The sequence below is a fragment of the Perognathus longimembris genome, chromosome 12 (genome assembly GCF_023159225.1).
Source record: "Perognathus longimembris pacificus isolate PPM17 chromosome 12, ASM2315922v1, whole genome shotgun sequence".
In the NCBI taxonomy this organism is placed as follows: domain Eukaryota; kingdom Metazoa; phylum Chordata; class Mammalia; order Rodentia; family Heteromyidae; genus Perognathus; species Perognathus longimembris.
Window position 1 is genome coordinate 66,520,714 of NC_063172.1, and position 26,150 is coordinate 66,546,863.

The 26,150-nt window shown below is 44.3% G+C and overlaps 1 protein-coding gene across 1 annotated transcript in view; it reads right to left on the bottom strand.

Moving 5' to 3' along the window:
• Positions 1–13,414, bottom strand: part of Arfgef1 (ADP ribosylation factor guanine nucleotide exchange factor 1) — a 106,006-nt gene extending 92,592 nt beyond the window's left edge. The window contains exon 1 of the mRNA XM_048358702.1: positions 12,943–13,414. Coding sequence (XP_048214659.1) covers positions 12,943–13,066 — 124 coding nt within the window. The 5' untranslated portion in view covers positions 13,067–13,414. The remainder of the gene's footprint in view (positions 1–12,942) is intronic.
• Positions 13,415–26,150: the final 12,736 nt, after the last annotated feature.

Here is a 26,150-nt window from a genome sequence, read left to right on the forward strand (position 1 = left end):
GCTTTGAGCGCTACCCCTGGGCTCTTTTGCTCAAGGCTCTACCACTCTGAGGCACAGCTCCACTTACGGTTTTTGAGTGGTTGATTGAGGATAAGAGTCTCACAAGGACTTTTCTGCCCAGACTGGCTTCAAACTGTGATCTTCAGATCTCAGCCTCCTGAGTAGCTAGGATAACAGGTGTGAACCACCAGTGCCTGTTGTTCTTCTATTTTTAAAAGAAGTTCCATGGATGATCTTCGTGTATAGACAAGAACAAGTACTTTTAACAGCTGAAACTCTTCAGTATGGCACCCAGTACCACTCCCCCCGGCCAAATGTTCTTCCTTGTATTCCATACTCCAATAAAAAAAAAATTACACTATTCTAAAAAGAGCTAATTTCATAGCTCTCGGCTTTGCTGTGCCCTGTGCCTGAATGCAAGCAACCTCACCATCCATTTGCCTAGCAAGTACTTCACACCCCTCTGAACATCTTCTGTGTCACTTATCCATCAAACATCTGTCATTGATTTTCTAATGCCTGTAAAACTTTTCACACATCCCATCTCTTACCATTCATACTACATACTTAAAATGGTGATCTTCTAGGTAACTCTCCTACTGCATGTATCTTCAACTATTCATGCCTCACTTTAGCTAATGATATTCTCCATTCCCCCAAATATTTTCCCATCCATCTTCTCTAGACAAAAGCCTTCTAGAACTAAGTAGCTCACGTCTCCTGAACCTACAGGCTAATTACTTTTATACCCATGATTCCCTCTAGTTATTATAATTACAACACTTACCTTATTATATTGGGCTTATTTTATGCGTTAATCTTCAATTGCTCCCTTACAGGAAAGACTATTTTCTATATTTTTGTATTCCTAACTTAGCATAAAATCTGAAAAAGAAGGTGGGTACTTTGATGTTTCTTGAAAAAATTATGTATCTGGAAATAATAAGTGTGCTTACCAGTAATTTAATATATAACTTTTTTTCAGAAAGATTACTTGCATTCTGATAATACCTAATCTTCTGAAAATTACTCTCCTAAGGCTTTTCATGTTATAAACTACTGTCAATTAAACATCTTTACTTACATGTCCCATTTCATGACCCACTATCATCTCAAATTAAATTTAAATGCAGCAATCTTTTTCTTAAACCCCTCTATTACAAATGTGCTCATTTCCTTGTATTTGCTAGTTCACTTTCTGAGAATAGACCTTTTTATACTGACCAGAATGCTGTCTTGAATATAAAACATAGACTTGAACCAGAATATAGCCCATTGGCCTTGAACTCATGATGTTCCTGACTCAGCATCCTATGGCCTAGAATTATAGATGTGCAGCCACATGCCCAACTTTGTACTGCTAATTTTGAACAGATTTACAGATCTGGGGCTCAACAGACATCTCAGGATCATCCTCACAGACTTCCTTCTCCTTATTTCTCACACTTAAATAACTATAAAGTCCAGATGATTTACTGAGACCTGAGCTTTTCACATTTAATGCCTCTAATTCAAACTCAAGCTATGGTAACAATTATTCTAATGGTCTCAATTGCCTACAGTTCTGAATCCCAGTAATCTATATTTTCATGCCAACAGAGTAAATTTGTGAGCCTCATCATTTCACTACCTTGCTTGCTTGGTACCCTATCTATAAGAATGCTTCAAAACTCCTTAGCATGTCATAAAAGATCTCTAGATTATACTCCTGATTATACCCACAATAATACCGAACTTTCTGCAGCTCCCAAAGTATGTATGCAGTCCCCAAAAGCATGCTTTCCTGTACTTTTGTATTCCAGCAAATAGTTCTCCCTGTAATGGTCTCCTATAAGCATACTCATCTGCTGTTCTTCTGGGACCGAGGCCTACCATAACCCTTCCACAAGGCTGTTCCTAGTCCTACTGCTACCCCTGGAAAGAACTGGTCACTGTTCCTTTGAGTTTCCGTCAATCTCATATGTCTACCATTACAGCTCCTCATTATTTACAACCTCTGTTCAATGTACATTTGTCTCCTCAACCCGAGACTATGAACCCCCAAAGGCAGGATGTAAGAACATGAATGTTTCCTAACTTCCTCAGTATCTACTATAATCTTAAAATGTACCAAGGGATTGAATAAATGTTAAATGAAACAGAAAAGGCTAACTCTGTTGATTTTTCACACCTTCACACAAGAGCTCACAATAACAAAATTTTAAAGAAAAACATTACCTGTTTCACAGAGCTACTTGAGGGCAAAACCTACTACTTCTTTTTTTAATAAAACAAAAAAAGAACTAAGTAATGGACATCCTCCTCCACATATACAGAATAAGCTGTCATCAAATTTTAATGTTCATTGTTCTTAAGTACAAAGTAAAAAAAAAGTTATCTTTAATACTATCTCATCTCACCTTTCTAGTTTCTTCCTACAACTTCATGCTATTCTTTATTTGAGTCAAATTTCTTAATCTCCCAAACTGGCAAAACTCAGATGGTGAAGGTAAAACAGCCTTCTAGAAACCTAAGGACGTCACCAACATAGAAATTGCTAATCTGTTTAATATTCCCAGAGATTATTGCATTTTAGAGGTAGTAATAAATGCAAATAAATACTAGATTCATGTAATATGAGAAAAGACTTGAGAAATTTCCCAAAGGATGAGGAAAAGATGGCAGAAGTTCATCCTCTTAGGACTAACAAGTTGTAATCAAGTTATAACTAGATGAACACAAACTTAGCTCATGTGTTTCAAAAAGCATTTATAAATATGAAATATGAGAGTAACAGCACCAACAATTCACAGTATGTGTTTTGTGATTCAGAAAAATACTTGCTACGTCACAGGTCCTATATAACTGAAAAGAATTTGGTATTTAACTTTACAAAGGATGTAGACCCAATAAATCTACACTGGTTAACAATACTAGGTTTTCTTTATCATACAGCTCTGTGTGACTTTTTCTTTCCCTAGTCCTGAAGCTTGAACTGTGGGCCTGGGCGCTGTCTCTGAGCTCCTTCCATTAAGGCTACTGCTTTACCACCTGAGCCACAGAACCACTTCTGGCTTTTTCTGCGATTAAATGGAGATTAAGAGTCTTGTAGACTTTGCTGTCTGAGCTGGAACCATGATCCTCAGAACTCAGTCTCCTAAGTAGCAAGGATTATAGGCTTGAGCCCAGCTATCTGATATTTATATGGCATAAAAGACTCTCTCTTTCTTAACTTCTCTCTTCCTTTTTTCACTCTTTGTCCTCCCTTCTGGGGACTAGAGATAGCTTGCTATAAATCTATTTTGCTACAAATTGAATTTGCTCCCATTTCCACAAAGCCTAATGGACATTTGGAAGGTTATAACTACAGGCTAATGTGTATTTCAAGTTAACCTATAATAACTTTTAAACTAATTGCTTTAAAATTTGTCTTTGTGAATCAAAAATAGTTTCATTTATTAATGCAGATAGACAATCTGAGAGATAAGCACAAGGAAGATGAAATGAACATGAAAGGAACAGTTCAAGAAAACGAAGTGATAATTTAACTTCAATTTCTGCCCTTGTGTCTTCCACAAACAAAGCTATGAGATAGATTTCTATAGCGTTGGTATTTATATTACTTCCAATGTCCTGATAATGAAAACTTTTTGGGGGGCACACTGGTATATTATGCAAAAGCTTAATAACACTTAATTGATAGTAATCTATATTTTATTTCTATTCTTCACATTACCAGATGATGTACACCACTTCATTCTTTTTTATTTATTTATTTATTTTTATGGCCAGTCCTGGGGCTTGGACTCAGGGCCTGAGCACTGTCCCTGGCTTCCTTTTGCTCAAGGCTAGCACTCTGCCACTTGAGCCACAGCGCCACTTCTGGCCGTTTTCTGTATATGTGGTGCTGGGGAATTGAACCCAGGGCCTCATGTATACGAGGCAAGCACTCTTGCCACTAGGCCATAACCCCAGCCCCCCCCCCCCCGCCCGTTTTTTTTTGGCCAGTCCTGGGGCTTGAGCACTGTCCCTAGCTTCTTTTTGCTCAAGGCTAGCACTCTGCCACTTGAGCCACAGCGCCACTTCTGGCCATTTTCTATTTATGTGGTGCTGGGGAATTGAACCCAGGGCCTCATGTATACGAGGCAAGCACTCTTGCCACTAGGCCATATCCCCAGCCCCACCATTTCATTCTTATTTCTAAAGATTCACATTAGAAATTACATGTAAGCCTTTTGCTTGTCATTGCATTAAACACATTCTCAGTTAAGTAGGTAATAAAACATGGGAAGTTTAGCATGAGGATCCAATAAATGAAACAAAGTAATCAATGACTTCTACTTTAATATGAATAAAAGTCAACACACAGATAAAATTCTTTATTATTCTCTATTGTTAAGAGAAGTTTTTTTTTAATCCGGAAATTATTTGGAAAAAGCAATGAAGTTGTCTGTACCAGTGCTACAAGGCTAGATATTATGCTGACACAAACTGGAAAAAAGTAACAAATAGAATAAAAATGTCTTTTAAGTTATTTACTGTTAAAACACATAAATTCAGAGGGGACAAATATGAGCTCATTAAATATGTATCCCATGTTACACCCTGCCATAGTGTCTATGTTCGACACTTTTCTATATACAAAATGTAAAATTCTTTAAGGTTTTTCAGAATGGCATGATAGAGGAAGTTAGTATGTTCTATGTATTTAACTTGATATTCAGCTGTGGCATCCATATTGTGGTTAATCTCTTGGATCCCCATGATAGATTTAAAGATGAATTTTTTTAATCCCAAGAAATTATATTATCAAGTTCTATAACATTCATCTGTGTATCTTGCTTAGATTAATTTATACACACCTGATCATGTAAAGCAAATTAGGAGACAGCTGAGGTGGTAGTAATTCCTTGTTCTATTCTTGTGTTTCCTGCTTAAATATGCTGTAAGACAGGTATTGGTATCTGACACTTGAATCCTATGATTCAAGTTGGAGACTATGACTGGTTTGAGGCCAGCCCTGGAGGAAAAGTTCATGAGATTCCTTTTCAAAATCCATAGCTGGATGCAATGATAAGTGACTGTCATTCTAAATTATGTAGAAAGCAAAGATCAGGAGGATTGTGGTTCCAGGCTAGCCCAGACAGAAAGTCCAAAAGACTCCATCTCAGTGGAAAGAAGCCAGATGTGATTGCTCACATCTATCTTTCAGCTAAGAAGGAATCTAAAATAACTGAATCATGGCTCAGGTGTGTGCCTAGGCAGAAGAAAGACTTTATCTAAAAAATAACCCACAAAAAAGGGAGAGGAGCTAGGTGGTAGAGCACCTGCCTGGCAAGTGCAAAGTCTTGAGTTCAAAACCTAGTACCCCTCCCCCCAAATGAGCTGTGTGTAATAAGGTATTATAATAATTTTTTCCTAGATTGCCAAAATTGGTAAACTTTTAAAATATATATGTGTATATATATGTGTATATATATGTGTGTATATATACACATATGTATTTTTTAATCTGAGGATCACAGTTCAAAGCCAGCTGAGACAAAGAAAGTCCCTGAGACTCTCATCTCCAATTAATCCCCAGAAAATCGGAAGTAGAGCTGTGGGTCAAAGTGGTAGAGTGCTAACCTGGAGCAAAATGAGCTCAGGAACAATGCACTGGGCCGGAGTACAAGCTACACGGCAGACAGAAAAAGACAGATAGATAGATAAATAGGCAGATAGGTAAGTAGGTAGGTAGGCAGGCAGGCAGGCAGGCAGGCAGGCAGGCAGGCAGGCAGGCAGGCAGGCAGGCAGGCAGGCAGACAGATAGACAGAGACACTTATCTTTAAGTAGTTGTACATTCAACAGTAGATTGCCATTCAACAAAGCGATAAAACTTTTTTTCAATCATTTTCTAAGTTGCAACTAGTCTTTCCTCTTACAAGGCTTCTTTCACAGAAGTTTAGTGGCAACGGAAAAAGCATACAAAATGCTTTTTATGGCATTTTGGATCTTAATTCTGTTCTGCACATTCCACATTAAGAACTATCAATTTTAGTTTAAGTTGCTAAATAAGGTTATCATACAGCTGTAAGGGCTAAAGTTAAAGTAGATTACATAAGAATATTTCCTAAGTTATATAATCCTTTTTTAAGTCACATATAAATTTAATTACTTTAAAATCTATACATATAATTATCTTTGGAAAGTTAAAAATATCTGTGGGGGATTTAAATGTAAATGTCCTGAGCACTAAAACATATGTAAACAGTTAACACACTACTAAGACCTGTGTAGAAACACAACATACAAGAAATGCATATGAAATATTGATGAGTGAACAGAAAACAAAGCCACGACAAATAATAACATGTATGTACTGACAGAAGAAGTGACTGAAATATACAAGTTACTTTTTAGGTATCAAAGTCTTACATGTAATTATGTACAAGATTTTGTTTTTTTTTTCAACTCTGAGAATAAATTTATTTATTTAATTTATTTTTTTGATCATTGTGGGGCTTGAACTCAGGGCCTGGGCACTGTCCCTGAGCCTCTTTGGGCTCAAGGCTAGTGCTCTACCACTTGAGCCACTGAAAATAATTTTAAATACTACAAAGTATTCAGTTAAAAAGCAAGTGAATGTATTTTTAAGAGTTAGAAATATAATAAGTACAATAAAAGCTAGCCTACCTGAAAGTTACAAGATTGTTCAAAATTCCACGATTCAAAACATAAGAACTTTATAAATCATGTATTTGTTGTATGCCATCTGTGTTTAAAAACCTTAAAAAGCTGGATTCTGAGAGTTTACACCTGCAATCCTAACTATACAGATAGCAGGATAGAGTTTGAAGTCTGCCTGGGCAAAAAAGACGGTGAGACGCATATCTCCAATTAGCCAGTAAAAAAGTAGAAGTGGAGCACTAGCCTTGGAAGAAAAAAAAAAAAGAGCCATTTGAGATCACAAGGCTCCGGTTCAAGCCCTAGGACTGGCTAAATAAATATCTTAGATAAGAATTTGCCTTTTCTTAAAAGTACATCATGATCATGATGGTAATGATATATTACTGAAATGTGTATTGCAGTATTTTCCTATATTACTGTTTCTTTGTCTATGTATTGTCCTTTTTGATTTCTTGATAGATCCTTTCTATCTCCCCAGAGTCTTTCTTTACCCTTTTGTAATTTGTTACATTTAAACATATGTAACAGGTATTCCAAAGGCACAGATTACGCCTGCCACATTAAGCTAAAACACAAACACTGCATAAATTCTAAGCTAGCTATGTGTAAGCTCTGTGTGGAATCATGTTCCAACTCTGCCAAACAAACTCCACACTCTACCTATTTCTTCTATCTGCAAAATGAAGGCAATACTAGCAGTTAAGCATTCAGCCTTATTTTGAGGACTAATGAAGATAAAGCCAAAGTGGCATACAGTAAACATTAAATGTCACCAGTTCTATAACTGCCTCACAAATGGCTCAAATTTTTGAGGAATGTATTTGAGACTTGTGCCCACACTCCAATAAATGAGAATACAGAATGCGATTTGAAAAAAAATAACTTAAAAATGTTAAGGCTTATCCCCCGCACTTGTTTCCTTTCTTTTTTCCAGTATTGAGAACTGAACCCAGAGCTTATACCACCAGCCCTTTGAATTTTGGTTTTTGAGACAAGATGGTTTTAAATATTTATGTCCATGCCTGCTTCTGCCTCCTGAGTAGGGCATGAACTACTATGTCTGGCTTTAAATTAGGTTAACATTTCATACGTACATACATATGTGTATATATATATATACATACACACATACATACATGTTTGTGTCTATATATATGTATATATATTCTACTATTGCTAGTAGACTGTGAGCCAGTGACTCACATCTATAATCCTAGCTACTCAGAAAGCTGAGTGAAGGCTCGTAGTCCAATGCCAGCCCAGGTAAGGATGTCTCTGAGACTCTATCTCCAGTTAACCAAAAAGCCAGAAGTAGAGCTGTGACTCAAGTAGTAGAGAGCTAGACTTGAACAAATAAAGCCCAGGAGGTGGGTTCAAGCCCCAGAACATACACACATACCCAAAGCCAAATGAGAGTCCCTGTACTAGTGCACACACACATTTTGAAGCTGGGAAAAGAATTCACTATCAGCACTTCCTACTCTGTGTAAGGCCCTGAGTTCAATCCCAAAATCATCAAAAATAAACAAAATTCTAAAATCGCAAGTGATGTACATGTCATATTCCCAGCACTTAGGAGGATCATGATTTTTAGGCCAGCCCAGACTATATAAGACCTTGTCTCAACAAAACTTAAATGTAATTGAAAGACAGGATGACAATGTCTTGCTATATAAAAACCTATTTCCAAAAGGAAGGGTGGTATACACCCATAAGGATCTCAAGTTTAAGGCCAGCCTGACCTGTATAGGGAAGCCCTGCTTAGAAATCATTTTGGCTTCTAGTTTTCCCCTATCAAGGTATGTAATCTCTAAAGCACTCCGGAGCTTCAGTTACAGACTGGGCGTCATTCATTTTGTCATTCAACCATCAGCAACTTCTATGGATCCTTTAAAAAATATATTCCTAATTTTTTTTTAAAAAAGTATCACACCTTCCACTGCCACCAGTCTTCATTTTTAGTCTCCATCAGTTTTAAAAAATAAAAATGCAGCCAGGTGGCCAAGGTGCCAACGGCTCACACTTGTAATCCCAACTATCCAAGAGATTGAGATAGATGTGAAGATCGCAGTTTGAAGCCGGCTTGGACAAAAAAGTCCAGGAGACTCTTATGTTGAATTAACCATCAAAGGGCTGGAAGTGGAGCTGTGGCTCAAGTGGGAGAGGGCAAGCCTTGAGCACAAGAGAGAGAACACCCAGGGCTCTAAGTTCATATCCTAGGACCAACTCTAGATGGATGGATGGATGGGTGGGTGGGTGGATGGACAGACCGACAGACACACTATGTCACTGCCCTGTTCAAAAACTCTCACGGCTTTCTCAGCTTCCTTTTCCATCCCTTCCTTAGCCACATAAGCTCCTTGCATCCTGAAACGCTGCTTTCTGTTTCAGTTTCATCCAGGTAGATAGATGTAAGGTGAATCACAGGCTCAAAAGATCACTTCACAGAAAGGCCTTCCCTGACAGCCCTGTCTGAAGCTGCACTCCTGCTCGGTAACCTTCTGAACTATTTCTTCAGGTACTCTAATAATAGTTTCTAGTACCCTCACGCCACAAGAATGTTAAGTTCCACGAAGCCTATTTACTGTATGCTTGGCACTGGAGCAGCACCTTAAACATACAAAGAATTCCACAAGTATCTGAGTGAAGACTAGCTAGTTTCTATGTTTGGGGTTTTTTTTGGGGGGGAGGGGCAATACTTGGTGTGAACTTAGAACCTATCATTCGCTAGGTGTTCTACCATTTGATCCACTCCCCCAGTCCTTTTGTTTTTGAGACCAGGTATCCCCAAGTTATCTAGGCTGATCTGATTCCATGCCTCAATAGATCTCTTGCCTCAGCCAAACAGGTACGACCACAGGCACACACCGAAACACCTGGCAAGAACATATACCTATTATATTCTACTTTATTCATGTTTTTTTTCTTTGCAAATATGTTTCCATTATAAAAAGAATCTAATGGCCTTGTTACTTCCCATTCAGAATTTTCTCTGTGAAGTTAAACCTTACCAAGAGAAAAAAAATCTAGCTACCGGCCACTAGATGGAGTAAGGAAAAAAGCTAAACAGTAAACCAGTCTTTTTGATCTTAATCATGCCAACTATCCCTTCCTCCCTTCTCACACTGTCAGTAAGAGTACTACTTTCTCAACACATCTAATAGCACTGAAAGACAGTTTCGTCAGTGGTTAGGCCTGTAGTACTATCTACTTTGCCTTTCTCTCCTAGAGGAATTAACTATGCTTACAGACTAAGAAGGGGCCAAGTAAATAAATACAAGGGGGAAAAAAAACCTGAGCAGGGTTCTTCCTTAGAAGGAACAATGTTCATGTTTACTGTAAATTTCCAAAATGAAAACAGATTACACACTGTGCCCTAAATATATTTCTTGAACTAAACTTTTAGCAGAGGTTACTGAGAAGTTAGGGTCTATGACATTTATTTCATTCAATGCTATCCTGAAGTGAAGGTCCCTTAAAACCAATCTGAAACAGAAAAGGACAAATATAATAAACCGTATCTTCCTCTTAGTCATTTCACTTATTATTCTTTCTTAGCTTTCTCAAGAATTCAAGAGAGCTGGCTTACTAAAAACATCTTTTACTTCAGATATCAAGGTAGGCTTAAAAAGACTGATAACTGATTTTAACTGTAATCACTCACAGACTATAGGACATTGTAGGAGATGTCACATTTTTTTTAAATGGGGAAAAGTGACAAAAAGTAATAGAGTTACCAAAAGTAGCATACAAGGGCCAAAAGCACTCAAGTAATTTCCCCTCCGTACACATATTCCCTTTTTATATTTTTATAAAACAGGTTGTGATAAGTGGGGCAGAGGCAAAAGAGTTGTATGAAGTTTGAGTATCAATATTAAATTGATATTTCTGGGGGAAACCAATTATAAATAGTAGTGTTATAAGAAATAAGTGGGATCACTTTAATTAATGATGAGCCACTTCAATTTGTATCGTCTGGGGCAAAAATTACTTCTCTAAGGATTCCTGTTTTTCATCATTTTCTCATATCCATTTAGGAAACACTGCCTCCCTATGCCCCTATTCCCTTTAAAACCTGTTTCTGATCACACCCATCCCTCCCATTCTACATCAGTGCCAGTTTAACAGCCTTGAACTCTTCGTTTCAACGTTTGCAGAATATCTGCCTTCTATCCAAAGCTGAACTTAGCTGAACTAAGCACAACCCAAATACAAAAAAAAAAAAAAATCCTAAAATTTAGAAGCCTGGTTGGAGTATGCACACACCCAGGGACAAACAATGCTACCTTCAAGCCCAATCCCAAAACAATCCTAAATTCTTTGAAACTAAAAATAGTTCAGCTGTTGTCTCATCTGCCAGCAGATGGCCAGACTATTTTTAATTCAGGATTCTCGAGAGCAAGAGTGGATCAGACTAAGCTGGGGCAGCCCAGACCAGACATCCTCACTCTGCGGAACTTAATGTGCACTGCAGAAAATGGTGCTAGAGCAGGTACCAAAAGACGGCCAATCTGGAGTGGCTGCTGGGCCTGTGGACTTGGTATAAATCATAACGAGGGAAGGATCTTTTTTTAAACCATCTTCAAAATAAAATCTAATGTTTAAGAAAATTTGAGATAAATTTTAAATAACTTTGCCCCCCTCTAAAGATTTATTTTTGTGTATGGAAGTCATTTACGTAATGCCGTTGAGAATAGATTTTGTTATAATGAACAAAATCCCCGTTAATGAAGATGCTTTCTTTAAAATATGCATTTTAGTCAACATATAAAATGTTCTTAATTATAAACAATAAACCACAATCTGTGATCTACGAAAACTAATTAGTCATGTTAAAGGTGAGAATTAACTTTGAATACCAGTGATCTGGAATCTACTCACGTGCCAATAATAAAGATTTTTCAAACAAAAGACTAAGTGTTAAAAGTATATATACAGAATATATATTTTTGTTTATTATCCATCTCCCTTCAGTTTCATGTCAGTGTTCACTAGTGCTCTAAGGGAGAATGAATACGCGCAAGCATGTTTAGGAAGGCTATATAACATTGGCCACAAAATGACCTCCATCATTCAACCCCACCCACTCAACAATCTATCAAACAAGGATGAACAAACTAGGCCACTCCGTTTGCTTTCCCGCACAGACTGCTAAGGGACCAAAGTCGTCCGGGCCTAGACTCCAATCGTGAAGAAAAGGGAGGTCTTTAATAACTTTCCGACACAACACACATTTGAACACGGCGTTTAATGTGAGGTGGTATACTTTCCGACAGGAGGGAAGAGGTTATCTCTACAAATCTGTTTGTATGACGGCACTGGTGGATAACTGAAGAAATAAAAAAAAAAAAAATCACCCGGGGTTAGCTACCGCAAGACTGCAGACCCAACTTCTACTCGGTAGCAGGCTAGATGTAACTTTTATGAAGTTCAAGGAAAATACCTTCTGCATCCCAAGTACCCCGGAAAGATAACCGTGGCGTAGCAGACCCAGACAGCAGCACCCCAAAATTCCTCCCTGCCTGTGGAAAGGGTAAAAGACACCTTCAGAGAGGTTTTGAGACCCCCCCGAGACGCCAACCTAGGGTGGCGGGAGGGTCAATGCACGGTTTGACCGCAGCGGGGTGCGTTCGCCTCCGTGGCACACTGGACCCCGGTTCCGGGAGGGAACTCCGAGCCGGAGGAGGCCTCTCTAACAATCCTGAAACGTGGCCGGGCTGGGGGGGGGGGGGGTGGACCGAGCACCGCTGCCACACGGTGCAGCGGCTCCGGGGGGCCGGGGCTCCCTCGGGGGGGGGGGTCTTTATGGTGTAATGGGATAAAAATCCCTCCCGACGGGCAAAAGTCTGGGCTCCCGGACGGGAGGACCTGGGTCCGGGAGCCCCCGCCGGGCGCCCGGCCTCCCTCGGACCAAGCTCCAGAGAGTGGAGCTCGTCCACGCCCGACTTCCCCGTCGCTCGGGGGGCCCGGACGGGGCGCGGGCCCGGCCTCCGCTCCCTCCCGGGGCCCACCGCAGCCGTCGGTTATCCCCGGAGAAGCAGAGCGGAGCGGGGCCCGCGGGCTCCCGAGGGGGGCGGGGAGGGGGGGGAGAGCGGAGACGCACGCCCGGCCGGGGGTCGGCCCCGGGGCGGGGAGGGCAGGGGGCGGCGCGGCCTTCCGGGCGGCGGGGCCGCGCGGGGCGCTCGGCGGTGCTCGGCGGTGCGGCGGCGGGGCCGGGGCCCGCACGGGAGGGGCGCGGCCGCCCCCCCCGTCCTCCCCCCGCCCCCGCCCGCCCCGCCCCGGGCGCCCCTCACCTAGGGCCAGCTCGCAGGCTTTGCGCAGCTGGGAGTGGTGCGCCTTGCGCACCTCCTTGTCGGCCAGGATCTTCTCCAGGGCGCGCGTCAGGAACATGTTCTTGGTCTTCTTGCCCTCATGCATGGGCGCGGAGCACGGGGCGGGGGGCCGGGGCGGCCGGGGCGGCCGGGGCGGGCGGCTCGGGCGGGGCGAGGGCCCGGCGCGGCCGAGGGGGCCCCCGCGAGGGCCGCGCCCGTCGGGACTCGGCTCGGCTCGGGCCCGGGCGCCGCGTCCCCGCCGCTCCCCCGCCTCTCGCGTGCGTCCGGGGCCCGGGGCCCGGGGCCGAGGCGGCTCAGAGGCCCGGCGGCGGGAAGGCCGGCCTGGCTGCTGTGGGGACTGGCACCCGCCGGAGCCGCGGACGGGCCGCCATCACCGCCCGCCGGCCCTGGCCGCCATGTTGGGAGGAAACGACGCGTCACGCAGCGGCCGGACGGCGGCGGAGGAGGAAGCGGCGGCGGCGGCGGCGCGGGCGGCCCGGAGCTGCCGCGGCGCCGGGAGGCGAGGGGGCGGAGGGCGGCGCGGGCGGGGCGGGCGGGGCGGCGCGGGAGGGCGGGGCGAGGGGCGGGCGGGGGGCGGGGCGAGGGGCGGGGTGGGAGGAGGGGCGGGGCGAGCGGAGGGCGGCGCGGGCGAGGGGGCGGGGCGAGGGGGCGGGGCTGGCGGGGGCGGGGCGAGGGGCGGGGTGGGAGGAGGGGCGGGGCGAGCGGAGGGCGGTGCGGGCGGGGTGGGAGGAGGGGGCGGGGCGGGGGGCGGGGCGGGGGGCGGGGCGGCGCTACGGCGGCCCGGCGGGGTCCCGCCGCCTGTCGCGCGCTGGCCTGCCCGGCGGCGCGGAGCCGGGGCGGCGGGACCGGGGACCGCGGCTCCCCCAGCTTCCCGGAGACGGCGGCGGCGAGCCCGCCGCGTCGCCCCCCGCCCCGGGCCTTCCCCTGCCGCGCCCGGCCGAGCGGCTCGCGGGGGGGGGGGGGTCTCCGTAGGGAAAATGAGCCTAAAAATACAAATATACACGTAGTATAGGTACACGCGCTCCTGGCGAGGCGGCCCCAGGTCCCGGGTCACCCCCCACGCCGGGCCCCGGGACACCCCCCTCCCCCCCGCCAGGCCCGGGTCCCCCCCCCACGCCGGGCCCCGGGTCACCCCCCACGCCGGGCCCCGGGACACCCTCATGCCAGGCCCCGGGTCACCCCCCACGCCGGGCCCCGGGACACCCTCATGCCAGGCCCCGGGTCCCCCCCCACGCCGGGCCCCGGGTCCCCCCCCCACGCCGGGCCCCGGGTCCCCCCCCCACGCCGGGCCCCGGGTCCCCCCCCCACGCCGGGCCCCGGGACACCCCCCTCCCCCCACGCCGGGCCCCGGGTTCCCCCCCCCACGCCGGGCCCCGGGTCACCCCCCACGCCGGGCCCCGGGTTCCCCCCCCACGCCGGGCCCCGGGTCCCCCCCCACGCCGGGCCCCGGAACCTCCCCCCACGCCGGTCCCCGGGTCCCCCCCCACGCCGGGCCCCAGGACCCCCCCCACGCCGGGCCCCGGGACACCCCCCACGCCGGGCCCCGGGACACCCCCCACGCCGGGCCCCGGGACACCCCCCACGCCGGGCCCCGGGTTCCCCCCCCACGCCGGGCCCCGGGTCCCCCCCCACGCCGGGCCCCGGGTCCCCCCCCCCACGCCGGTCCCCGGGTCCCCCCCCCACGCCGGGCCCCGGGACCCCCCTCCCCCCCCTCCCCGCCAGGCCCGGGTCCCCCCACGCGGGGCTCCCCGCTGCGCCATCTTTCAGCAGGGGCCTGGCCTGGCGTCCCCACCCCACCCCAAGGGCCTGGGAGCACGCGCCCCACGGGGACGAGCGAAAAGCCACAGGACATTTAACCACACATATGAACACATATTAATATTTAATACGCATTGTTTAATATATATTAAAAATCAAAATATATATCAAGACGGAGACGTCTGGACTCCTGCAAGTCCCAGGTCCCCTAGGCTCTGGCGTGGGGGTGGGGGGTGGGGAGGAGCCCCAGTGGGGGTGGGGGGTGGGGGGGGAAGGAGCCCCAGGGGGGGTGGGGGGTGGGGAGGAGCCCCAGGGGGGTGGTGGGGGAAGAAGCCCCAGGGGGGGTGGGGGTGGGGAGGAGCCCCAGGGGGGGTGGGGGTGGGGAGGAGCCCCAGGGGGGGTGGGGGTGGGGAGGAGCCCCAGGGGGGGTGGGGGGTGGGGAGGAGCCCCAGGGGGCGTGGGGGGTGGGGAGGAGCCCCAGGGGGGGTGGGGGGTGGGGAGGAGCCCCTGGGGGCGTGGGGGGTGGGGAGGAGCCCCAGGGGGCGTGGGGGGTGGGGAGGAGCCCCAGGGGGGTGGGGGTGGGGAGGAGCCCCATGCCTAACTCATCTTGGCTTCTTCCCCGCGGAGCCACGGCCGTGTCCACCCCCACCCCCCCCACCCCCCGCGTGCCCCGCAGGCACCGTCCGACCCCCGAGGTGCGTGTCCTCCCCCCACCGGCCTCACGGAACTCAGGTGCAACCGGCGGACTCAGCCCCAGGAAGCCAAGCCAAGCCCACGCCTCCCCACGCGGCCGCCCCCCCCCCCCCCCCCGGGTCCTCTCCCAGGCTCACACCCAGCCCGGGGCAGGGACGCGACCTGGAGGAGGCCTGGGTCTCCGGAGCGGAATCCCTCCCCCAGCACCCGCCGGGTTGGCCCGCGTGGGGCTCCAATTATGCGGTAGGAGAAGAAGCCCATCGCTAGTGACCATATGCTTACGAATGCATAAAGAATAACTAGTGAGTGGAGTGCTGGGGAGCCCTCCCATAGGGGTTACAATCAGGGATGGCTCCCCCAAAGTCGCCTTTAACCTGCAACCTGGAAAGAAGCGTAACTAGCCCACACGCGCCCGTGAACACTTTCCCAAGACCCCCGAGTTTGGGGGTAACGAGCTTGGCAAGCCTCAGGCACTCAACGTGGGATGGGAAGGATCAAGGAGAGATGGCTCCAGTAGAGATGAAACCAGAAGCCAGGGATGCGGAACCCTGCAGACCTCGTTGGAACATTTGGGGTTTCATTGCCCAATAGCCATGGAAAGCCTTTCAAGACTTCAGAGGTGGAAATGATCCAACTGGTCATTCCAAGTCACTCCTGGGTTGTGTAAGACACCCCCGAGACAGAACTGAACCCTCGCAGAAGGAGGGGTTTCCACCCTCCTTTCCTAAGGAGGACAAGTCTTTCTCTTTCTGAGTCTAGAACTTGACCCAAAAGATAGGGGTAGGTTGGGGAAAATCTCAGGAAGTGGGCACTCAGGCCTCTAAAGAAAGACACCCCGGGCCTGGAGCGAAAACAGAATCGAGCCAGGCCCTTCCCTGTGCATTTTTTTGCTTGTTTTTACTTTTCATTACAGTTACTTAGTGCTTCACAGTTGTTGAATATTTGGGCCCAATTTCAGTATTCACTTGCATTGTACTCTGCCGTTTCCAGAACATTCAGATTTTCTGTTTCTGGAATTTTAAACTACATGTCTTTTTACCCTTGTGCCTATTGTTCTCCGGAGTCCACTTGGTCTCCACCTGCCATCTCACCTTCTCACCTGACAACCCCTCGTTATTTTCCTTTTCCCCCGTAATTTTGTTCGGTACTTGCTGTTTTGGCTTTTCTCTTTAGATAATTTTCCCTCTTTGCTTCCAAAGAAGTCAAATATTTTCAAATAATAAGACTTTGGGTTTCACTGTTACTGTGCTTTAACATTCTATGAAATATGGATGCAAATCCAGTAACCTGAAATCTAAAATTTGACTAAAGTTTTAATTAAGGCTGAGCATATGTGATTAATGCTAAGTGTCAATGATAGCACTGCAGGCATCGTTTCCACTTAATGTGGGGGAAAAAGTAACGGTAAGTATCCATGCAAGTCTTTGAAAATATTCTATAATCTGACCCCAACATGCAGAGGGAGAAGAGACATTTTTTCCCCCTCTTGCCCATCTCAGGTTCATTGACCAGGGTAGTGCACAATTTAAAAGATTATGGAGTGCCCGGTACCAGTGGCTCACGTCTGCAATCCTACCAACTCAGGAGGCTGAGATCTGAAGATCCCAGCCTGGAGCCAGCCTGGACAAGAAAGTCTGAGATTCTCCAATAAACCACCACAAAGCTACAAGTAGAGCATCTGTGGCAAAGTGGTAGAGCTCTTGCCTTGAGCAAAACTCAGGGATGGTGCCTAGGCCCTGAGCTCAAACTCCAGGACTGCCAACAAAACAAAGGAAAGGAGCTAACAAGCTTATTAACATGTTTATTGCATGGACATATGGGAATATTCAATGATGAGAAATTTAAAAGAATGAGAGCTTGGGTTAGAGCATCTTAGCAAAGAACAGTAAATATTTAGAGATGTGAAAAAGGAAAATTGTGAGTTTGTACAGTAGCAAAGGTGGGAACATAAACACATGAGGAAATGGTGGAAGATTAGGGCTAACCAGTAGTTTGTTGGATAGATTCTTCTGGTAGGGGCTGTAGGCTAGTAATCTAAAGTTGTCTCCAGTAATTCGATCCTTCCAAGGGGAGAGAGAGAGCACCTTCATTGAAGTGTGCTCTGGTTTTAGGCACACAATAGGAGAGCTGAGAACTTCTCTAGCCTCTGCTGTTGGTGTGTGTATGTGTGTGTGCCAGACCCATGGCACCTGGTACTGTTGTCCCTGAGCTTTCTTGCTCAAGGCTAGCACTCTACCATTTGAGCCACAGCTTTTTGGTGAGTCATTGGAGATGACACAGACCTTCTGGCACAGACTGGCTTTGACCCGTGATCCTCAGATCTCACTCTCCTGAGTAGCTAGGATTATAGACTAGCCTCTGCCTTTAGTTCACAATAACCAATGTGGCAGGTTTAGCCTTCAAAGCCCCTTCGAAATTCCCTCCCCTCCAGAAAGCTTGCTTTCTTTTACCTCCGGCAACACCATTACCTCGTTTTCTGTCTTCTCTCAGTCATTGGCCCAATACTTTATCCCTACATATATAATACTACACATATCCATAATAGTATTTAATCAGAATAAAATTTTGAAGACCAGGCACACAGGAAATGATAATGCTAGCCCTTAGTAAAAGATGACAATCACTGACTAAACAGAGATCTCAGTTTTGCTGAGATCAAAATAATGGCATGACTAGCGTAAGAAAGGCCATCTTCAAAGTAAATATCAACTCTGCTTTCTGGCTATAAATGGGCTATAAATGGAATTAATATTCCCCTTGCCAGTGTGCCTGTTTTTATCTTCTCTATTAAGGAAATGAACAAGTAAAGTATATCATTTAACTTTGAGGTTCTGTTAATTGTCATATGGAGAAAGACACCATTGATCACATTTCAAAAACTGAAAATACTACATGTTCATAGTCAATGAAGATAAGGTATATGGCAAAATTCAACATTCGTTCAAGAGAAGAATTCTTGGCATCTTCAAAATGCTAGATCAACCTTGCATTTAATGGAAAAATACTGAATGCTAGGATCAGAAACATTAAAGCTATCTATTGTTATGATTATTACTCCATACCATAGTTGATAGATATCCTAGCCAGTAAAAAGCAAGGAAAGCAAAAAAAGATACAAAGATTAGAACAGAAGGTACAGTATCCTTATGCACAGCCAACATAATTGTCTGAAGGAATCTTGAATAAAAAAATACGTATAACCAAGTTTAAAACTTTTCAGGATACAAAGTCAATACATTAAAGTTAATTTTGATGTATTATCTAGCAATATAGATAAATTTAAGGAGTACAATAAGGCCAAGAAATAATATACTTGGTCAATGTACAGTTCACATGCTGTTAACAATATAATGTTCTTGCAGCCAGGTGCCAGTAGCCAGCCCTGCAACCCTAGTTATTTGGAAAGCTTTGATGTCGGGATCACAGTTCAAAATCAGCCAAGGCAGGAAAGTCTGTAAGACTCCTATCTCCAATTAACCACCCAAAAGCCCGAGGTGGAGCTGTGGCTGAAGTGGTAGAGCTAAGGGACAGCATTCAGGCATTGAGTTTGTGTGGTGATACTGCAGCACCAAGAGAAAAAGAAAAAATGCTATTGCAGGATAGCAGAGAAGTCCTAAATTAGAGACTTGTTCATGAATCAGAAGACATTGTAGAGCTGTCCATCCATCTGAAAGTGTAGTACAATTCCAAATCTGTAACTATGGCCACACCCATTCTAAAATTTATATGGGAAAGCAACATAACTGGGATAAACATAAAATTTTTTTTAAAGAGTAAAATTTGCGAGCCCAGTGCCAGTAGCTCACACCTGTGATCCTAGCTACTTGAGAGGCTGACGTTGTTGGGACTCAGGCGTTACAAAGTCTGTGAGGACCTTTCTCAGTGAAGAGCTGGACATGGCTTCAACTCTGTTCACATCGCTTCCACAAAGCCTAATATAAACAGACTGTCTCAGAAGGGCAAGGAAGGAAGAAAACTATCTGAAAAATAAGCAGCAAAAATCAGACCCGAAGGTGTAGCTCAGTGGGACCTGCTTAGAAAGCCTAAGTTCAAAACCAAGCAGTACCCCACTCAATGAAAGAGAAAACAGTAAAACTAAACAGTAAAACTTGAAGAATCATGACAATCCAGATAGTCTGGTAACAGCTAAGGGATTGATATATATATATATATATATATATATATCTCATATTTCTGCTATATATATATATGAGAAAAGAACAGAAAGTGTAGTATACACACACAAATTGTACATCATAATGGACTTCATTTTGACATTTTTATATTTGCATACTAAATACCTCAATCCTTGCATCTCTTTCTGCCTGCTCGCCCCCCCTTCCTCCCCATGCTAAACAGTCAGCCGCCTGCTTTCATGTGTGGTTGTTTTTTAATCTAGAGTAATATTCTATTGTGTATCTTTGCTGCATTTTCTTTATCCAGTCATCTACTTGGCACTTAGACCAATACCACGACTTTTTTTTTTTTAACCAACTGATTTTTAGCAAAGGTGAAGAGGCAAATCAGTGGAAAAAAAAGTTCTTTTGAAGAAATGGTTCTTGAAACAGTTAGACATCATATGTTTTAGAAAAGAAAGCTCCAATTTGAACGTGGCACTTCATGCAAAGCTAACTCAAAGTATATCCAAATATAAAATAGAAAGCTATAAAGCCTTAAGATATAAGGGCAGAAAATCTCTATAAATTGGAGTTTGGCAAAAGGGTTTTAGACTTAGTACCAAAGCATGATCCAAAAAGAAAAGAAAAAAGTTGATAAACTTAACAAATTAAAAAATTTTTGTTTGTAAAGAAAGTCTGAAAAATGGGAAAAGTTACACATTTGATAAGTATATTTAGGATACATCTTTTTAAATTCTCAAAAATTAACATTAGAAAACAAAACAGTTTGGTAAAATCTTAGACACTTCACTAAAGAAGACATTAGCTAACTGAGCATAAGGAAAGCTGTTTAATCTTATTTCCCATTGAAGAAATGTGATTGAAAAACCTCAGTGAGATTTTACTAGAATACCTACTAGAATGGCTAAAATAAGAAATGCTGACAATGCGAAATGGCAGAGAGGATATAGCTCAAACTTCAACTCGTGCAGTACTAGCAGAAGTACAAGACCTGAAAGCAACTCTAGCAAACAACTTAGTAGCTGCGTGTGAAGTGGAACCTCTAACAGGTAACCCAGTATTTGTACTCCTGGAAATTCATCCTCCAGAAATTTAAGCGGGATCATACAAAACCTATATAAATACATCTAAAACAGTTACTAAAAACGAATCAAATTTTGTCATTTTGTAACGACTATGGTACCACTACATAATGAAATAACACTTAAGCAATATAAAATACCAAAATATTGACACACAATATTCTGGTTTAAATAAGAAATGCCCTCCCATAGGTGGCAGACTCCTGGGTTGAATGCTTGGTCCTCTGATAGTGGTGCTATTTTGGATTTGGGGAGGTAGTAGAAAGATTGAAAGAGATGGGCCTTAGCTAGAGGAGGAGGTAGGTTACTGGGTATGACTCTGAAAGGGTTATCTGGTCCCCACTTTCTCTCTCTGCCCCTCTGTCTTTGTGTTTCAGTCTGTCTCTGTCTGGTCCCGATCTGTCTGTCTGCCTGCCTGTCTGTCTGTCTGTCTGTCTTTCTCTCCCTCCCTCTTCTCTCTCTCACTTTCTCTGCTTCCTGTCTTCTATGAGATGAGTAGCTTCTGCCACCCTGGGTGGAGAACCAATGTAGCCAAAAACCTATGGACTGAAACTGCCGAAACCATGAGGCAAAATAAATCATTCTTCCCTACATGTTGCTCTTTAAAGTGTTTTGGTCACAAGTACAGAAAGCTGACTAATTCATGCCATAACTTGGGAACAAATCTCAAAAGCATTATGTGATATGAAAAAGGATCCCAACAGGTCTTCTCTTTGCACTTACAGTTTAAATTTGAAACATCCCCAGAGGCTTTATGCGTTGAAGACTCAGTCCCCACTGTAGCATTCGGAGATGATTGGATTATATGGGCTCTAATCTTGGTGACAGATTAATCCATTGACTAAGGTAGGAACTAGTAGAAGTAGGTCCCAGTGGAACGCTTTTTGGTATCTTTGCCCCAGTGTTCTTCTCTTTCTTCCTGCTCCCGGCTACCAGAAGATGAGCAGCATTATCCTACCATGTGTTTCCAGTATAACATTCTACCTTATCACAGGCCCAGAAATAAAACCTCTGAAAATGTCATCTTTCCTCCTTTCAGTTGATTTTTCTCAGGTGTTTTGTCACTGAGATAATAAGCTGGCGTCATTGTTTTAGTTTGGATCTTGAGTGTCCTCTGCGTATTAAAGTCTTGGTGCCAGCTTGACAACATTGCGAAGCGATGGAATCTTTGGGAAGTATGGCATAATGGGGGTTACACCTCTTTGGATCACGGCAGGCATGCCTTCAATGATGATTGTGGCATCCTGTCTTTGGTTTCATTGTCTTCCAGACCATGAGGGGGTCTGATTTTTCTCTGCTGTCTGTTTTTACCATGATGTACCTACACAGACCCAGAGCAAAATAAGCTTTTGCTTTCATCTTTTTTTCTTTTTTTGGAGGTACTAGGGTTGTCACATTAGGACCTCCAGCTTACTAAGCAAGTGTGACCACTAGTGCCATGCTCCAAGGACTTTTTTTGAATTTATTATTTTCTGAGCAAGGTCTTTTGTGCATTTTAGGGACAGATGTACTGGAGTTTTGAACTCAGGACTCCCAGCTTCCGAGGCAGATGCCCTACCATTAAGCTATGCCTCCGCAATCTTTTTACTGGATACTTTTGAGATAGATTCTCAGCATACACTGAGTTGCAATCACTTACTTAGGCTTCCTGTCATAGATAAGGTCATAAGTGCATGCCACTATATCCAGTTTCCTTCTGTTGAGACAAGAGTTTCTTGGACTTTGGGCCAGGACTCCTCCTGTGTTGCCTGGGATAACAAGAGCATGCCACTGGGCCCAGCTGTGTAGTGAGGAGTCTTGAGGAGTTTTCTGCACCATCTGGCCTCAATTTGTGATCCTCTTGTTCCTAGTCTCTCAAGAAGCTAGGATTACAGGTGTAAGCCACTGGTGCCTGGCTTGGGACTTGTGTTTTTGGTGGGGCTGGCCTTGGACTACAATCTCCTACCTATAAGCATCCATATTCTGATGGACATATTTTGTACCCTAATTGTGATGATGGATAGATACAGACGTGTTCAAATTCATAGACATGTTCAGAAACGTATGCCAGTTTTACTGTGTGGTCATATTTTTTTGAAATCTACCTTCAACACCACCAAACATGTTCTACTTCAATGAGATCACCAAATCAGAAGCCACTGGATATGAGGTAAAGGGATCATTAATTCTAGAAAATTTCCTTTTTAATTGAAAACAAATGCACGTTTGCTATATTTAGCAGTACAAACATTTAGGTCGTATTGAGGAGGAGGATTTGGATAGAATAAGACCTAAATCAACCAGCTAGGCCATGCACTGAAATTTCTGGATAATTACACAGAGTTCCCACTCATCTACAAGAAAGCAAAACTTAAAGTGGAAAAATGATCCTATAGGAGTAAGCTATATATTTTTTGGAACTCTCCATCAATACTTACGTACTCTCAAAGCTCTTGTTAGTGATTTATCGCTATTCCAACTGCTAGGAGTTGTTGAAACTTTTTAGCACACCATTCATCATCCTGGGGGAATGTTTTAAACACTGTAAGAAGTCAACATTGCTTTCCTTTCAAAATGTTACCGCTGAGCTGGGCACCAATGGCTCATACTTGCAATCCTAGCTGCTCAGGAGGCTGAGATCTAGGGAGTTTGGGTCTGAGGCCAGCCTGAACAGAAAAGTCCGAGAGATTCATTTTCTAACATACACACTAAAGGCATAGTTCAAGTGGGGGAGCGCCGCCAGTCGAGCAAGAAGGGTGAAAAACTGTGAAGCCCGGACGGAGTTCAAAGCTCAGTAACAGGAAAAAAGAAAGGTCACTACTGATGTACAGTTAAGAGTCCATTTTTAAAAAGATTTAGGAAAATACTAAACTCCTTACAGGAATAATAATAAATACAACCGTTATCTTGTATATAAAATATTTATCTGTAGTTGGAAAACTGTGCAGTGATTTTGTGGTAGTTAGAGTTGTCGATTGCAATCATAGTGATTTAGAACTACTTTTTGGGAGTACCTGAATAAATTTTAGTATATCCAACTGACAGAGTGAAGAAGAAGACACTTTTTTTTTTTTTTTTAAGTTTAGAGAGTATTTTGCTATGTAGCTCAGGCAGGCTGCAGACTCCTCCTGCCTTTGTCTCCTTCGTGCTGGGCTCACAGGACACCATGCCCTCCAAGGGCACTTTATCTTTAATATCTGTATATGGAATTATCGCTAATATATATGTGTGTGAAAAGTTACCTCTAAAATATCATGCAAATATGCTATCATTTATGCGAAAAGCGTTTACACATATTCATACACATATGTGTGTGTTTACTTATGAGACAGTTTCATTTGAGGAATACAGAACTGGGAATTAGGTGGCATGGGGTGAGATTTGAGATAAATCATTGTAATTATTTTTTATCTTTCACATATTGAGTCCTATGAATGATTTCCTATCACAAAACACAATTTAAAAATGACTTCCTTTTTTCCCCCCATGAAGAATATCTACATTTTAAAAATTAATTACCTAGGAAAAGAATCAATAACTCAGTTTCCTTCTTGGGGGGGGGGCGGTCCAACATTCTCACTGATTAGAAATTCATAGAACAAATTTCTCATAGGCACTTGGTCTGAATTTTTTTCTTCTTAAAAGGAATGCCTGAAAGACTATAGGATCCTTCAAGTATTTTGATACCTTATATTCAGATTGTTGTTCCTGGACCAGTAGTATCAGGAACTAGCTAGAAATGCAGAATACTTGTGTCCTGCCCCAGGCTTACCAACTCAGAATCATCACTTTAAAGAGAACCACGCCCCACTTCCCCCAGAGAAATATAAGCACAAGCGTAAGCCCTATCATCATCTAGGCAAGATGCAGTTGGGTGGAGAGAGTCCCAATGGTCCAAGACTGTTGGGTAAATTGATGGTTCTTCAGGGCATTCAGCAGCCTCTGTGGAGTTTGTCATATAACATGGTCTTAGAAAGACCTTAGAATTTAAGGTCCAGAGGAAAATCCTGGGATTAAAATCATAATTATGTTTTCTAATTAGTGTATAATTTAGCTAACAATAAAAACAAAACCAAAATTGGAATCCTTAAAGAAGAGATGAATCTCTTACCTGTTTCTAAAAGTCAAACCAAATAAACTAAAGGATTTTTTCATTTGTATTTTGATTGTCTTTGAATTTACCAAACGACTGAGAATGGCCCCAAACTTGCTACCTTCCCATTCTCTGTCTCCACAGCCCTGAGATGAGCGTCGTGAGCCGCCACACCTATACTAAAACTGATGAGCATTCATGGATTTTCAGGGGAGATTCGTTGCTTTTACCTTCCCCTCTCATCTCTCCATGATCTAGTTACCAGTAAGAGTGTGGCTTCCAGCATGGAAGTCAAATCGTGTTGATTCTGGTTTGGCACTCCTCAATGGCTCTACATTCTACTCAGAATAAGAAGCAGACCCTGAGAGACCTACAGGGCTGAAGACAATAGAGCTTCCATTTAGTCACACAGCGGCTGCTAGGCTTTCCATGGCTTGCTCTGAAGTCAGCTCTGTTTGCCTCCTTGCTCTTCTCGGAACTTGCCGGTCGTGCTTTGTTCCCAGATCTTTGCTCTTGTTCCATCTGGCTAGGATCTCCGTGCAGAAAGCCTTTGCCACACCTCTTTCTCGGGTAGAAAGGCCTTCCTTGATCCACTACATAAAATACCCACCCTCTGCTCCTCTGTTCTCTTACCCTGCCTTATTTCCCTGACTCAGCACCACTCCTTTTGCGTTTTTTGTTTGTTTCCCTTCAAATTCTAAATTCCTGAAAGGCTGAACTTTATTTTGGTTATTGCCTTATTCCTAGTGCCTAAAAGAGAATGGTAATGAAAGGTAATGAATGAATGCATGAATGAGAGTCTCATGAATGAATGAATGAATTAATGATGCTGCCTTCATTTGTATAGTCTGCTATCACTAAATACCATAGGCTGAATAGTTTTAAGGATTAAATATTTGCCTGTTCCCCATCTGGAAGCTGGAAGGCAAGATCAATGTGCCATCCACGAGTGTCCTCACCTAGCCTTTCCCCTAGCCCACCCAGGGAGAAGATGTCGCTTTCTCTCTCTTCTTATGAGATTACAGAGCGCACCATGGGGTTAGGGCTGCACCGAATGACAACTCCTTCCTAAAAGCTCTGTCTCTATACACCATCACATGGTGCAGAGGAGGAGAAGGGGGGAAGGGGGGGTGAAGTTTAACACACAAATGTGGGGGAATGAAGAGAAAAGAATGCAGTTCTGTCCTTAGCAAATTAAATAACCATTTTGCTGTTAGCATCACCAACATGCTCTCCCTTGGGTTGCACTTTCTTTTTAGTTCCTGTGTTATCCAAGGCTGCATTTGGTGTTTGCTTGCTTCCTCCTGACTTAAATGCTGCAGTGGTCAAGAGCTGTGCCATTTGGTCATTCACCATCAATAAACAGATGTTACCGAATATATATATATATATATGTATATATATATATATTTAAATATTATGAAA